At 49.9% G+C, this 17,008-nt stretch overlaps 1 protein-coding gene across 1 annotated transcript in view; it reads right to left on the reverse strand.

The window, feature by feature from the left end:
* Positions 1-17,008, reverse strand: part of TG (thyroglobulin) — a 242,487-nt gene that overhangs the window by 206,234 nt on the left and 19,245 nt on the right. The window contains exons 11-16 of the mRNA XM_067711217.1: positions 12,236-12,475; positions 10,086-10,223; positions 9,409-9,486; positions 8,727-8,839; positions 6,606-6,708; positions 5,383-5,583 (exon numbers count right to left, since the gene is read on the reverse strand). Of these exons, the coding sequence (XP_067567318.1) occupies positions 5,383-5,583; positions 6,606-6,708; positions 8,727-8,839; positions 9,409-9,486; positions 10,086-10,223; positions 12,236-12,475 (873 nt within the window). The remainder of the gene's footprint in view (positions 1-5,382; positions 5,584-6,605; positions 6,709-8,726; positions 8,840-9,408; positions 9,487-10,085; positions 10,224-12,235; positions 12,476-17,008) is intronic.

Consider the following 17,008-nt stretch of genomic DNA (forward strand, 5'->3'; position numbering starts at 1 on the left):
AGGCCAGCCTGGGCCTGTCCCCACCCTGCTCCGCCCTCCGCCTGGCCGAGCCCATCCTCTCTCGGTTTTATCACACGCCTGAGCAGGGCGGACTCTCGTTCCTCCACCACCAGCTCAGGCCCTCTCGAGCTTCTTCCCGTCTCTTCCATCTCTAAGTCCCATTCCCAGCCAGTCTCCTCCACCTCAAGGCCAACGGGTCCAGAGCTCAGTGTCTGCTGCCCACACCCGCTCTGGCTTCAGCACCCCGAGCTCAAGGCCTGGCACCTCCAGCCAGGAACATGGCAGCCAAGACGGTCCCACCTCCTCTGCCCATCAGCTGAAGCAGTGGCTCACACCTCCTCGACTTCTCTTCATTCCCACCGCACTTCCTTCATTTAGACATTCGTCATCTTCTTCCTGAACGGCTATCGAAGCTTCCTCGCCCGCTCCCCGCATTTGGGCCTCATCCCCTGCCCTTCTGCTCCCGTGTCCAATCCAGTCCCCGCCGCCAGCAAAGAAATGGAGCTGGACTTGGCTCTCAAGACCCCCCGAGCGCCTGCTGACCCAACTCCCTCTCTCTGCTCTGGTCTCTTCCAGCCCCGTTTTGCCCCATAGTTGTCGTTCCCTGACCGTAGGCTGGTTGCACACCCCATGCCCTTCCCTCTGCCTGCTCATCTGCCTAGAAGTTTTCTTTTCAGGTCCTCAGTTATCAGCTCAACCCCTCAAACTGTCTAACCCTTCCATGGTTCTCCCAGGCCGACTTAGGCCTCCTTTCTCTAAGCTCTCAGGCCACTTGGAGTAGACCACCCCCCGCCGCCCCCGCCGTGTTATCAGTTATTCAAGACTCTATCTGCATTCTGGTCTCCCCACTGGATTGGGCTCCGAGAGGAAAGAGGACCCCTTTCCTCTGTTCACCCAGGCCAGGGCACAATGCTGACCCAGAACACAAGCTCCATGAGTATGTGTTAAATAAGTGGGTAACTAAGTAAATTAAAGGACAGGCATACTCCGTGCGACAATTTCACACCTGGCTAGAGGTTTAGTTCATCATCTGACCGAAGCATAGCCTTGCTGCCTGCATATGTCTGGCTTTAAAATCTGCAACCCACATGTGACTCAGGAGTACTTGGGGGCCTCACAGATGGAGAATGACCCATTTTGATCTCCAGGGGGCAGCCTGGGTCTTCTATCTAATAAAGACGATGGCCTCTGGCCAAAATTTTGCACTGTAATTTGAGGGCTTATTGAGTTGGCTCTTACCAAGTACCATGTATACGCTGAGGATGGGAAGAGTCAGCCTGTGGGCTATGGGGCCAGCCTGCAAGCTTTGAATCCTGGCTCAATCATTTACTAGTTGAGCCCCCTAGAGCAAGTTAATTACTGTCTCTGTGACTCCGTTTTCTTGCCCATCAAATGGTGAGGATAGCAATAGCGCCTACCACCTAGGGATGGTGTGAATCAAAATGAATTAAGGCATGTAAAGAGCTCAGAGGAGTTACTGGCAGCTAATAAATGGTCATTAATGTTAGCTATTATTATTATTAACAATAACAACAAGCGTAATACATTATTGCCTGATTGGAAATTATAGGATGTGAATTCACCCTTTCAGAGCAATGAAATAGCATTTGATGCACCACGAGGGTAAACTTCTGAGAGAAATAATAGCTGATATTTACCACGAATTTTAGAGGTTGTTTAACTCTGTCATGATCAATACTTAACTGGACCTCACTCAAAATAGCCCTATGAAGCAGGGATCCCCGGTTTTATCGTCCCCCTTTTACAGATGACAAAACTGAGGTTTGAGGATTTGGAGGGACAGAGCCAGGGCTTGAGTGCTGGTTCTTTGAACCGAAGCACTATCCCAGCAGGGAAAGGCCCTTTAGTCTGGCGCTGCTGAGGGGGGAAGGGTGCTCTTCCCTGGGCTCCCTGGCTCCCCGGCTCCAGCATACCCTTTCCAGAGCCCGCAACACTCAGTGTTATAATGGCTCGCGGACGTCTCCCAGGCCCCGGCCCTATTTCTGGCTTGGACAGCAGGCTCGCCAGGCTGGGGGAGGACTCCACCCCTCCGTGCTGAGCGCGGGATTGTGCACAGCCCCATACGTCTCTGAGCCCCCGTGTCCGACCTCTAGGATGGCAATAAAGGTCCCTGGCACTTCCGACCACCAAGGCGGGCCAAGTACAGGAGGGAAGGTTTTGGGCACCTGGAAAGCCAGAGCACCGCTGAGTTGTGACCTCTCACGTGGGAGGGCGCCCGGGCCCCGGGCCGAGGACCTGCGAGGGGCTTCCCACACCAGCAGCCAGGCCCCCATTGGCAGCCAAGGCCACTGAGGCTGACGAGGCCCAGCTCCTCCTCACGCCAGGCAGAGCGGAACTGGAACCTGCATGCCCCCGCATCTCCAGCCCACGCTCTTTCCTCTGTCCTCCGAGGCTTCCTGCAACTACTTGGCCAGGCCCCTCTCAGGACTCATGCAGGATCCCCAGCTGGACCCGTATGTGGGCCCAGAACTGGCTCTCATCCTTCCCGCGGGACCCCAGGGAAAACCCCTCACCATCTGAACCTCCAATACCACACCTCTATTTAAAAACCACTGTGCGGCCCTTGGTATGTGCCCGGGATACTGTTAAGAGCATCACCAATACCAACTCCTTCAATTCTTCCCACAAAGCTGAGGGGTAGGTCCCACTATCCTCATTTCCCAGAAGCCAACGCTGAGGCACACTGAGGGTAAATATCTTGCCTGTGACCCGAGAGCTAGGACACGGCACAACCGGACCCCAGAATCTATGTTCTCCACGAGTGTGCCAGGCGTGTGTGCATGTGTGTGTGAAAAGCGAGATGTCAGTGAGGGAATGTGCACATGTGAGCCCCTGGTGCACAGAGTAAACCTCAATAAATGCATGTTCCCCTCCAGGTCCCCAGGATGGCTCTGTACCCTGGGGCTCTTCTGGTTCCCCTCCATGGCCTTTTTTGGGAGTGGGCCAGTGAGTGCTTTGACTTGGCTGGGAAGGCATCTCCTCCTGGGGTCTCCGCGTCGTCTGAGACACAGACGTTCCTCTCGTCAGCGTCTCACCCTGCCCAGCCGACCTGCTTTCCCATGGCCTTCCTCCCCAGTTTCACTGAAATGCAGACTCCCTGGCTATGGTTTGACTCATCCAGCCTCTGTGGTCGGGGAGGAGGGAAAAAGGAAGAAGTATGGAAACTGACGTGAATTGAACACCCACAGCGGGCCAGCATGGAGAGGGCACTCTACCTCCTTAATCTCACGCAGTCCTTCCAAAGGATAACTGCATCATTGCCATTTTAGAGGCTAGGAGAGCAAAGGCTCAAAGCAGCTGAGTGGCTTGCCTGGGGCACGTGCTGGTGACTGGACTAGAAACCAGATCCTGCTTCCAGCCCCTCATACAGGAGCTCGTGCGCACGGCACATTTACTGTGTGCCAGGGCCGCCCAAGCATCTCCCAAGAACTGATTTCATCTTCACAGCATCTCTGTGAGGCACGACTGTTGTCACCCTCATCCCACAGGTGAGGACCCCGAAGAAGCGGGACCTTAAATTTCTGCCCTAAGTCCTATAGCAGCAAGTGGGGAGCCAGGCCTGGCCCTGGAGGCTGCCCTCTGAGCCACCAGGTGAAGCTGTTTACAGAGACTATTTGAATTAGTCTTAACGATGACTCTAAGAAATAGCTACGATTCCCCATGCCCATTTCACCGATTGAGAACCTGTGGTCCAGAGAGGTTAAGGGACTAGCCCAAGGTCACCCGCAAGGGAGGTGGCAGAGCTGACACTCAGGTCTGTCTGTCTGGCCCCTACATCTGAGCTTTCTCCACCACGCTCTGCAGTAGGTCAGCAGGAAGGGGCTTCGTTAGCGCTGGCTGTTCCATTTGCCAGAGGTGTGGCTTTCAACATATTAACGAGCTTCTGTGAGTCCCAGTTTTGCCATCTGTATAATGGGGAGTAGGACTGTTCTATTTACCTGCATCGCTGGGAGGCAAAAATGGGATAAGTAATGTGAAAAGCACATTTTAACAGGTAAATCTCTGCACAGGTAAGTTATTATCGTGGAATCCTGCAAGGCCAAGCCGCATGGAGTCTTCTCAGGCCCCAGAAGAGCTGTGCTTCCGGACCTGTTCCTGCAGGAGACACATCAGGCTGTTTCCTGGGTCCCAAACAGTGCAGACCACTCTTAGATGCCCTGCAAGTTCAATGTGCGTGGCGTCCGACCCTAAGGCTGCCACATCACTTCTCTCAGCAGCATCTGGCAGGGAGCTCTACTCATAAATACCCACTGAGCACCTACTATGTTCCCTGCATGATGGAAGCTCCTGAGGCCCTTGAAGCAGGCCCCGTACAGAGAGGGAGAGTTGGGGGCTTGGGAGAAAAGGCGTGTGGTGAGAGCCGTGGGCACACGCCACAGGTTAGGGTCAGGTGAGGAAATGGACAGAAGGGGACAGAGACCCACAAAGAGAGCAGGTGACTCTTCCTTCCCACCCTTCCTTTGAAGAGACCCCCTGTCTCTTTACAATATAAATATAAATTTACAAATATAAAAATTCTCTTTACGCATAGAAATCACTAGACCTAATTAAATGTGTCCGCAGTTCCAAAATGTTGCTTATAGACTGCAAAAGTTAAAAATAAGGCAACGAAACAATAAGGACAGCAAAAGAAAGGCAATTGCAATAAAATTAGTATTTAGTACAATATCCCTCGACCCTGCCAGACCCAACATCCCAATTTGTAATAAATATTTTGCAATGTCTTCATTTACTGTTCTGAAACGAAAGTCACAGATAATGTAACCTACCTGTGCCCATAAATTTTAGCGTGACTGCAATGTTCTGTGACTTGAGTATATAGGAGGAATGAAAGGTAAGTAACTGATAATTAAATAATATTTTAATAAGTAATAATGTATTTCAATAGTATAATATATATTCATAAGAGATATGTTTCAATATCTGATATCCAAATGATTTTTAAACTAGAAATAAAAATAAACAGATCGACACCTCCACGGACTCCTAAAGCTCCCTGGCTGGGATGGACCCGCCCACACTGAGATCCTGCTGTGTGTACCCTCCTCTCCACTCGAGGATGGGGAGACCAAGACCCGGCACCCCTCAGCAGGCCTGAGCTTTGTGAGGCGCCGGCTCAGGAGGTCCCTGCACGGGCTCTCCTTGGTTTGAGCCCCAGGGCTGGGCATTGGTACAAAGCAGACGCAGTTTCAGCATCACGGGAATCAACTGTGACCACATCCCTCTTGCGGTTCCCTTGTCTCCCTTCCTGTCCCCACTGTCCTGGCACCTTTGGAGTCCCCCCAACCCCAGCCGGGACAAAGGAAGAGATGAGCAGGACCCCACCAGCCCAGGGAGCCCCTCTGCAGCATCACCACTTACTCTCACAGGCCGGCTGGCTCCCAGCCACGCGGGTCCCAGGCACCTCCTCTCCGCTGCCCAGGACACACCAGCAGCTGCCCTGGGACGGGTCGCATTGCACTGGGGAGAAGCCTCCATCCTCCGCCGTGCAGGCTGGGGCGTAGCCAGGGCTGGCTCTCCTGGAGGGAACTCCACTCTGGAGCACTTCACAGAGGCTCGGGCCTTGATGCAAAGACAAGCCCTATGGGCTCTTTGCCCGTGAAGCTGCCATAGCCCTTGTCACCACCCACCACCGACTGCCACCTGCCTGCAGGGCCCCAGGGTCTGGGGTGCCTCCCCACTGGGGTGTTGAACTAGGACAGGGCAAAGCCTGGGCCTCGCTCAGGTCTGTACTCCCCTATCTGCTCCATACACACACACACACACACACACACACACACACACGTGAGCAACCACAGTTCAGATGATAAGGGCGACAACAGGAGATGTGCAGGGCAGTTTAGGAGTCCGTAGGAAGGTAGTGAACTCCGCCGTGGAAGGGGGAGGCCCGCAAAGGCTTCCTGGAGGGACCTATGGGTGGGCTGAGTAAGACTTAGCCAGCTGGTAGCGGGAGGGGTGGGAGGTTTGCAGAGGCTGAACCAGAACACATTAAGGCCCCGGGGGAAGAGAGTGTCTGCCTGCTTGAAACGTCTGACTACAGTCTATTACACCTGGATCTTTATGCTGAGATGGAGAAACAAGAGAAGCAAAAGAAGTTACAGGAGTCACACACACAGGGGCCCATGAGCCACAGCAAAGAGCCTGGCCCTAAGGACCATGGGGAGTGTCGATGGGTTCCAGGCAGAAGAGGGACATAAACACGTCTGCACTTTACGGACATCGTCTTGACCTCACCGTGGAAACCAGACGGCGGAGCCAGGCTGGAGCCTGTGGTGGCATCCGTGCTGCACAGCTGGTCTCCCATGAAAGCACCAGTGCCCACTTTAATAGGGACCAGCGCTGGTTTGCGCCTCTAGTTACGAAGTGCAGCCCCAATCTCTGCTGTGTGTATTTCTCCCAAGAACCCACTGAAGTGGAGGAATATTGTCCCTATTTCATAGGTGAGAATACTGAGGCACAGTGAGGATAGAGGCTTGCGCAGCTCTGGAAATGGTCGAGCTGGGACGTGAAGCCCCAGCTCTTGGGGCTCCACACCCGGTGCTCATGGGTGGGGTAGGGGGTAACGGGGGAGGAGCCATACTTACACTGGGCACTGCCGTTTGTGCCAGGCGGTGTGCCCTCTCCTGAGGCCGGGTCCACACACCAGGTGCTGGCCTCTGACACCTGCAGCCTGGCAAACTCTCCTGTCTGAGACAAAGCCGAGGTCGTGTCACCAAGGGCAGGTGATTTTGTAGCTGATACGTCAGTAGCCAGATGTCAAGAATGTTCCTTCAGAACCACTGGGGATGGTTTCTCCAAGTGGAAGGGGTGGGAGGAGGTGCTGTCCTCTTCCAGACCCTCTACATACATTATTTGAGTTGGTGATTTTAACAACCCCATGAGACAAGAACCACAGTTAACCCATTTTAGGGCAGGCGAAACTGAGGCTCACTCAGAGAGGGAAAGTGACAGAACAACATCCCATAGGTTGGGGAGTGGCAGACCCGGGCTGGGCCTAAACCCATCCAGCCCCAAAGTCCAGCCACTCTCTTGAAATAATGCCCCCCATTCCAGAAATGATTTTCAGCAAGCATCCCTTGGAGAAAGGGAGTCTGTAACACCTGTAACAGGGAATAAAGAAAAGGTAAAAGGCAGCCACCCAAACCCTGACCGGGGCCCCTGTCTCCTCGGCCTGCCCCAGGGCCAGCTGGGGGATGCTGGGGAAGCTCCTTCGATTCACTGGGGAGAGTTTCCTCATCTAAAAAAGAAGGAGGTGGGACTAGATGGACCCTTGAGCACGTTCCTTCTCAGAGCCCTTGATGGAAGAAAACATCATCTCTCCTGAGCGTGTGTAACAGCAGGTGTCGGGAGAGGGCAGCTCCCCCAACCTTCCTGGCCGTCACTGGAGGTTTCCTTGACTTTTCTTGGGCACTTGTTCGTTTTATACTCTGCTGTGCCATGTTCACAGACAAGAAATGACCATCATAACGACACCCGACATTTCCAGAGAACATACCAGGAGGCCCCCCCCTCCCTGGGGGTGTCATTCAGTCCCTGGGAGGTAGGGAGCCCACTGTCCTCATTCTACTCAGAGAGGCCCAGAGAAATCAGGTGATGCACCCCTGGGCGCACGGCTTTTTAGCTACACAGGTAAGAGTCAAAGCCAAGCAAAGGTTTGAGAAAACATGGGATAAAGACTTAAAATTGAGAACACTTTAGCCATTAACGTGAATTTTCTTCGAGAGTTGGGTCCAAGGCATAGCCATCCCGTTTGGGCAGTGGACGTCTTGGGTCCTGTTTCCTGGCACCTGGGTGCTCCAGGAGACAGGCTGGAAAACCACATGATCAGAGGTTCTCTGGGACCTGCTCTGAACCCCTTTTCCCTCCGTCAGAGCTGTGGTTTCTGCCTCTCCTCCTCCATGGGTGAACTCGCCACCCTGGATGATGGAGCAGACTCTCATTCCAGTGGTAGGGGGCTGTCAGCCAAAATAAAAGATTAAATTTCTCTATAAAACTCCATCATAATTGGGGTCCATGTTTACAGCACCAAACAATAATAATGAGGAATAATAATAAGGAAACTTTTGCTCAGTAATTTGCAGTTTCACTAACCTCTACACTGCTGATTTCATCTGATTTTCTTGGAGCCCCTTGGAGCCTAGCAGAGTGGGTGGCGGTGTTCCTATCACCCCTACTTCAGGGAAAGGGGCCTGAGGCACAGAGATTGCCATCATTTGGCACCTAAGTGGTTGATTCCAGCAAGAAGCTTTTCTCTAAGAGCTTTCACATCAGTCACTGCACTAAACCATGACAACCCTCCACGGAGCTGCGGAGGGAAATACATTACGTCCCCCATTTATGTTGAGAAGCTAAAACGTGATGAGCATGGCGATGTGGCAAACGGCCTCAGAAACTGTACATGTGTAGATTATTTTTCAAAGAGTTTTCATTAAAGATATTTCCTTAGGGCCTCAAAACAATCCTAGCGCTAGGGAAGGTTAAAATGTGGCCTGATCTTAGGATAAAACAAAGTACAGAGAAGCACAGAGAAGGTAAATAAATTACCCAAGTTCACACAGCTAGGGTCAGCCAGGGCTGGGACAAAAACCCAGGTCTAGAACTCCTGTGAGTTTTCAACTAAAACAAATTTATTGAAAACTAGAAAAATTACCATCCAGGAAGTTCTAGCTTCCCTCTCAACCCTTCCTGGGCCTTCACAGGCTTACCTCTAAGCAGGTTGGGATGAACAGGTCTTTTGGAGATGGGTTTCCTTGGGAACCAGCCTGTTTCCAACTGGAAAGCAGCGCCCTGGCTCGAGACTTCTCACAGCTGGTGGGGCCTGGCAGGGAGAGAGGGGACCTCTTAACAGACTGGCCATGGGTGCCAAGGAAGGGTGGTGAGCCCAGGTTGGCCCGAGTGTCAGAGCCGTGCATCTGGGTGAATGGAGGTGCCTTATACATAGAGCTGGAACCTCAGAGAAGAAGCAGGCTGAGATTCTGGGACAAAGACCCACATGGGACGTATCATCTCTGACGTGTAATGTGAGCGCTTGATTGCACGGGTCTGAACTCAGGAGAGAGGTTAGACTATAGACCAGATGCAACGTGGCTGCTGAAAGTACAGAAGTGGCAGAAACTGCCCAGGGAGCAGCCCAGAGAGCAGGTGCAGCGGGGAGACCTGGGGCTCCCTCTCCCCCTGCAGCTGCCTCTCTCCACCTGGGAAACGAGGAGCACCAATTAGGAAGGGCCAAGGTCAGGGAGAGTCCTCCAGGCCTGGGGACTAGAGGAGGCGTGGTCTGGCTGCCCTCAGGGGCTCGTCTGAAGGGCTGGCCCACGGAGCCTCCCCAGGCTGGGAGTGGGCACCACCCACCAGAGCACCCACCGCCCGGGTCAGGGGGGCTTCTCTTACACTGCGGGATCTGAGGGGAGCGGGCAGCCAGCGAGGTAGGGACGTACTCTCCCTTCCCGTCCACACACCAGCAGTGCCCTGGAAAAGAGCCACAGCCAGAGTTCAGGAAGCGCCCTGAGGGACCTGCCCCGAGTGTCCCGCAATACACACTACTATATATAAAATAGATGACGAATAAGGACCTACTGTACAGCACAGGGAACTCTACTCAATGCTCTGTAATGGCCTATAGGGGAAAAGAATCTAAAAAAGAGTGGCTATATGTATATGCATAACTGATTCACTTTGCTGTACACCTGAAACTAACACAACACTGTAAATCAGCTGCACTCCAATAAAAATCTTTCAAAAATTTTAAAAAACTTTCCTTATTTGCATGCATAGCAGTGCCAGTAAGGTCCCTCTCCCATCCTCCCATCTGTCTGCCCTCCCCAACATTGTCCACAATCACAGGCCTTAACACCCAGAAACCTCAGCAACCACTCACGTGACCTTTGGGCTGGTAGAAGGCCACTGCTCCCATTGTACAGATGGGACAACCAGAGGCCAGAGAAACTAAAGGACTTGCCCCCAGCCGCCAAACAGCAGCCTAGAGTCCAGCTCACTTGCCCCCCAGGGCCGGGCTCTTTCCTCTACGTGGTGTCACTTGGCCTCCCCAGGGCGCCCGCCCCCCTCACCAGTTGCGGCGTGGCACTGCACGGGCTCCCAACTTCCGAATGCGTCACACTGGGGCACGTAGGTGCTGGACCGCAGAGGGGTGGATGCCTGTGGGGATCTGCCCAGGTGGACACGGAGTCTCTGGTAGAAGTCAAAGGCTGGAGTCAGGAGAGAGGAGCAGAGTTGTGAGTGCCTGACTGGCAAAGCCCGGGCCGCGTAGGCTCCATCCTGAGAATAGCCACACAGACCCTGTTTCAACATAGGCAGCCTTTTTATTTATGTGACAAACACTTCCACCCAAAATAGGCTCACTGAGCAGTGGGTAGGCACTCACCAGATTGCCCATTAAAAATAAAAATGTAAAAAAACATAAAACTAAAATGTCAGCTGATGGGAATTCCCTGGTGGTCCAGTGGTTAGAACTCTGTACCTCCACTGCAGGGCGCACGGATTTGATCCCTGGTGGGGGAACTAAGATCCCGCAAGCTGCAAGGCGCGGCCAAAAAAAAAGAAAGAAAAGTGTCGGCTGAAGTTTGAAGGAATGGAATCACTGTTCCTCCTTCTTCAGGAATTCTCATTTAGAGCTGATCAGGTCAACACAGTGTCTTCAGGCACATGAGATAGCAGTGATCACTGATGACACTTATCACACGTTGACTATGTGCCACGCACAGCTGCGTAGCAGCTACCTTTCCTCCTGCGCCCACCCCTCCCCCTCACGAGGACCTGGGACACTGCTACCAGGTTCTGATGGTCAAAGACACTTTGTGGCCCTCAATCTTTTTCTGCGCTGGGCCTGAGGGGAGGGAAGGAAGGAGAAGAGAAAAAAAGAGGAGAAAAGAATCAAGGGTGGTTAAGCAACATTCTCCAGGTTCCCACTATCTGTTGAGTGCTGTTCTAGGCCCCAGGATATAGAGAATAAGACGGGTGCCTTGTCCTCCCAAAGTGACGGCTGATGAGCAAGAGAAGCAGGAAATAAAGATGGCTCTTGGGAGACTCTCACATGTGGTTAAGGAAATAAAGACATGTGAAACCCAATGTCAAGGTGGCGGCAGACATGCCAGGAACATGAAAGCAGGGAGGCTCCAGCCTGTGGGCGTGGGCGCTCGTCATCTCAGTACAGATGTGAGGGGAACACTGCTTGGCTGTTTTGTGGCCCAAGGCCAGAGAACCCCTGACAGGGAATCAGCTAAGCTGACAAGGGGCTGGGAACTCGGGTCTGCTTGGAGATGGACGAATCGGTCCTCCCTGCCAAGTTGGTGCAGGGTCAGCGAGAGGACTGCAGAGACATGGGACCCTGCTGCCAGAGCAGGCTGCAGGTGCTGGAGGATGAGATGGGGCCCTGGGATGAGACCAATCTAGGCTCCGAGCCTGGCCATACCAGGCAGCAGGGGCATGGGACGGAGGCCCGGGGGCCAAACCACCAGCATCGCATCCAGGCTCTGCTAGTTATTAATTAGGTGAACTTGGGCGTGCGACTTAACCTCTGTTTCCACATTTGAAAAGAATCAAAGATGGGGATTATAGCATCATTCTCATGGAGCTGTTGGAGGACCAAATGCAAAGATGCAGTAATCTGCTTAGCACAGGAAGTGCCTGGCCAGAGGTACATTTCAATTAGTTGAAACGTTGAGCTGTTATTAGGCCAGAGCAGTGTCAGTCCTCTGAGCATATTTCTATTATATGCAGGTACTAAGTTGTGCTTTTTGGAATTACTACCTGGATTAGATTCGCTCACATGAGGAAGGTGCCTAAACCCAGAAGTTCCTCAGTTAGGAGGGTTCCTCTCCTTTCCCCCTTGGAGGGGTGTTCCTGAATCCTTGGAAATGGGGGGAAGCCTCAGAACATGCCATGAGGGGAATGGGAGCATTTGGGGCTCACATATTTGAACCTTCTAACCAGAATGCTTGGCTTCCTGGTGGGCGGCAGGCACCATCTGCAATACAAAATGTGAAGCCCTGCCCCCAAGGGGCTCTGCTGGAGGATCGGGGGACATCTTGGAGAGGTGTGCAAAATTCCAGCTTTGGCTGGGATCACAAAAAGCCTTTGTCTTTTCCGGAATCCATGGGCCCAGGGAAACCACAGTCCTGAAGATGACTGAAGAGGAACTAATTCAAGCTCTTGCTTCCTCCAAAGAAGGAACAAGAAACCAGAAGCACCGGGCACTCACTGGACAGAGCTGCCAATCGAATGGCATAATCACTCCCGCTCAGAAACTTCTCCAATAAAGTCTCTCGGGGCAGGGAGAGGCGAGGAAGGGCCAGCTCCTCGTCCGTCAGCCGGATTCCTTTGGCCGCTAGGAAACTCTCTCCCAGAGGGAACCGAGAACTGTTGGAATCCATGACGATCTCTTCTGCTTCCTTAATGAACTGCAGGACACGAAGCTTCACTTGCTCACAAGAGCCAGGACCTAGGGAAGTAAAGACATCACAGACGGATTCACCCACCTCGTGTTGCTCCCTTTCACCCCTTTGAAGTATGTGAGCATGTAGACACACACTGACACACACACTCACACACACACTCACACAGTCACTCACACACACACACTCTCTCTCTCACACACACACACACACACACTCACACACATATTTCTGCCTCTGCTGTTTCCTTCACCTCAGCTCTTTCCACAACCTGAAATGTTCTTCCTGTTTTGTCTCCACAATTGCATTCACTCAACATTTATGGAGTATCTATTTTGTAAGAAGATTAGTAGTAGTTAATGTTTATTTCATGCCAGGCATTGTACTATGAACATTTACACAAACAATTTAATTTAATTTATTAAACAGCCCAGTATGATGTTATTATTATGTGTGTGTTACAGATGACAAACTGAGCCATGGTGAAGTCATATAACTTTAAACAAGCTCCTAGCTGGCAAATAGTTGCTTCAGAATTCCAGTCTAGTCAGTATGACTCTAGAACCAGTGATGTTGACCAGCTGCCTCAAATGGAAGGATGGACAGATGGATGGATTGATGGATAATAGACGGATAAATGCGGGAATGGACGGATGGATGGATGAGTGGATGGACGGATGGATGTATAGACCACAGATGGGGGAACGGATGGATAAATGGGGGAATGGATGAATGGATGGATGAGTGGATGGATAGATGGATATCAAAAGTTGAAAGAAGGCATTGTAATTTAGTAAAGAGTTATTCTTGTGAAAGGGAAAGAGCATGACTCTCAGAGACCTCTGGGTTCAAATGTCAGCATGATCTCTTATCAGCTGTGTAATAATGTACTTAACTTTTCTGAGCTTCAGTCTTGTGATCTGTGAAATGGGGACAATCAGGGAATCTACGCCATAGGGTTTTTGTAATTATTCTATGAGTGTGGCAGCTGAAGTGGTTGGCACATGTCTGGTACATGCTGTCCTTGAAATTGTTACTACTATAAAAAGCCACCGAGCCATATTTATTTCAATCAATCACACTGAATTCAACAGTGAATGTGTTCAGTAGATTCTTTTGAGAGCACAGGATTACCAGAAACTCTTGACACCTAGGATTTGAAGACATTGATTTCTGTGGATGTTCTTGATCAAAAAATCTATTCTCTCAATCCCACGGATTTGGAATCCCTGAAGCAAAAGTTCACATTCAAAACTCTATGCTTACTGCTCATGTCTTTCAGAATAGACCGAAGATTCCATAACTGGACACTTAAGACCTTTGAAAATCTGGCCCCAATTTACCTTTAGTCTCTCCTTCTATAATTCCCTCCTAAGTACCCTGCCCCCCTTCCTACCACCTTTCTCCACCCATCCCCAACAAAGCAGACCCTTTCACAGTCTCCCTGACCCGGCACATCTATTTCCTCTGTCAGGAAGGGCTGGGCAAACATCCCTCACGATCCAGAAGCTGATGCCATGCAAATCTTTCCCCAACTCCCCATTCGGTGAGTAGCCCCATTCTCTGGGCATCCTCCGTCGTGTCTTCTGTGTTCACACTTCTGTTCTATCATTTCAGTTTATTACCCGATGACAAGTCAGTTTCTCACACTAGGCTCTGAGCCCCTGGAGGACAGACACCATAACTTTCTCATGATTGTTTCCCCGTCACACGGCACAGTGCTCACAGTAGGTGGTCCATAAATGCATATGAAGTGAAGAAAGCAAACTGCAAACAGGCCAGAGATGGCAATACGGACAGGACCTGACATCATACCCCTAAGGGCAGGAGCCATCATCCCTGCATGTGTGCAGGAAGTTACTGGTCACCTCCTTACTTACTGTCAGTTGTATTAATCCAGTTAGTTGAGGACTTTCTATGTACTGGACCTGGCACTTTCCATCTATTATCTGCTATAATTCTCACACCAACGCTTTTGAAGTAGTTATCTGTCATAACCCAGATTTTACAGATGAAACTAAGACTAAGACGGGCGACCTTTCTCTAGCTCACAGAGTAGGAGGTAACAGAACCCGGATTCAAGATGCCTAGGGCTCTGTCTTCTAGGTCCATCCTTCTCAAACTTTAGGGAGCATTAGATCCACATGAGGATCTTGCAGAAATGCAGATTTTGATTGAGCAGATGGAGTCCGAGATTCTGAATTTCTGACAAGTTCCCAAAGTGGTGCTGATGCTGCTCGAGTCTGATGCTATGAGCATCAGGGCTCTGAACCAATGGCCACCAAGCCCTTCTGATAACACACCCCTATCAACGAAAGAGTTTGAACATGCACCCTAAAACATGTGCATTTCTTTATTTATAAAGCATATGTATGTACCGGTATAATAAGGTGCTGGGTACAGTTTTCTCAGCTGTTTCAGCTGTCAACAATTAATGGCAAAAACAAAAACAGAAATGTAAAAGGAAGAGATAAAATACTAAATATAAATGGAAGTTCTAATACTTTCTTCCCAGTGGATTATTCTATAAACCCGGGTGGTCTACTCTACACAACCTCACATTACTCAATGAAAGAGATGGTATATTCTAAGTTCAGCTCCAACGCTTTGGTGAATAAGGTCTCAGAGTGAATAAGACTAGCTACTGAATTTACTAGGTGCTTTTGGTATCAGCAACTCAGGCCCCAAAAATTAGATCCAAAGAGGACCAAATTCAGTCTTAAATCATCTAAAAATACAGGAATGTCCCCGTGTAGGAGACCTGACCATTGGTCCAGAGAATCTCAAAAAATAAATGAGACTTCTTATATAACAGTCATGCTGACATCTGTGTGTTGACTTTGAAGGTCAGCCCATTGCTAGGACTTGACATGTTAAAGGAGAATCCTAGTAGTGGGTCTCCAGGCTGTTCAAGATGCCCAGGGAATTACCGTTCTCATCACATATTCCTATCACCAAAAACCCACTTCTGCTAAAGCCTAAACTTCGGCTAATGTCAAAATAGTGACACTAATTCAAAAAAATACATGCACTCCAGTATTCATAGCAGCATTATTTACAATTGCCAAGATATGGAAGCCACCTAAGTGCCCATAAACAGATGAATGGATAAAGAAGATGTATATACACACACACACACACACACACACACACACACACACACACACACACACACACACACACACTGGAATACTACTCAGCCATAAAAAAGAATAAAGTTTTGCCATTTGCAGCAACATGGATGGACTTGGAGGGCATTATGCTAACTGAAATAAGTCAGACTGAGAAAGACAAATACTGTATGATATCACTTATATGTGTAATCTAAAAAATACAACAAGCTAGTGAATATAACAAAAAAATAAGCAGACTCAACAGATACAGAGAACAAACTAGTGGTTACCAGTGAGAGTGGTGGGACAATATAGGGATGGGAGAGTGGGAGGTGCAAACTATTGAGTATAAGATAGGCTCAAGGATGAATTGTACAACATAGGGAATATAGCCAATATTCTGTAGTAACTGTAAATGGACTGTAACCTTTAAAAACCGTTTAAATTTTTTAAAATTTTTAAATAATAAAATTTAAAAAATTGTCTGATTAATTTTAACAATAGCCAGAAAGGTCTGGACAATGTTGAACATTGCAAAGGATGAATGGAGAGATTTTATTGGACTTGAACAGCTATAATATTACCTGTAAAATTAACAACTGCTAGTTAGTGAGCTTCTGCTTTGGTAATACCAGTGTTGAATCTGTCTGGCTGCTCTTTCAAACTGATGGCGTGGCTATTTGGTGGTAAGGCATTTTAGTTTAAGACACAGAGTCAGCTACATTCTGTTTATGTCATACACCATAGCTTTGTTGTAAGTCTTCTGCCACAAAGCTGCACTCACAGGCCTCCTTCAGCAGCTCTTCAATTAGCCCTTGAATTAACCCCCCTCAAGTATAGATAAATAAAGGCACTTTGAAGACAGAAGCTCTTCCTGAGGTCCAGAGCACCTAGCAGTGTCCTTATAAGTAACAAAACCATCACAATATGTGCTGGTTAACCAAACGATGCACCTACTTAGGACAGATTACTAAAGCATTCGCCATACGGAGCAAGAGCCAGGTCATGTTCACTTTATAGCCTTCACTGGGCTAAGATAATGCTTTGCACACAGAAGACATCCAGTTAAAATTTGAGGCATTGATTTAAATAATCGATTATATGAAAATTTAAAAATGAATTACATTAACTTTGCCGATGCCTGACTGTGTAGATGTAGGGAACTCACTTCCCTTCTGTGAGCCTCGGTGTTACGGACTGAATGTTTGGGTCCTCCTCAAAGGGATGTGCTAAAGCCCTAATCCCCAATGGGATGGTATTTGGAGGTGGGACCTCTGGGAGGTGATTAGGTTTAGGTGAGGTCATGAAGGTGGGGCCCTCAGGATGGGATTAGTGTCTTAAAAAATGAAGAGACCAAAGCTCTTCCTCTCTCTCTGCCATGTGAATACACAGTGAGAAGGTTGCCTTCTGCAAGCCAGGAAGACGGCTCTCACCAGGAACCGAGTCTGCCGGCACCTTGACCTTCCA

The sequence above is a fragment of the Pseudorca crassidens genome, chromosome 17 (assembly GCF_039906515.1).
Source record: "Pseudorca crassidens isolate mPseCra1 chromosome 17, mPseCra1.hap1, whole genome shotgun sequence".
NCBI lineage: Eukaryota > Metazoa > Chordata > Mammalia > Artiodactyla > Delphinidae > Pseudorca > Pseudorca crassidens.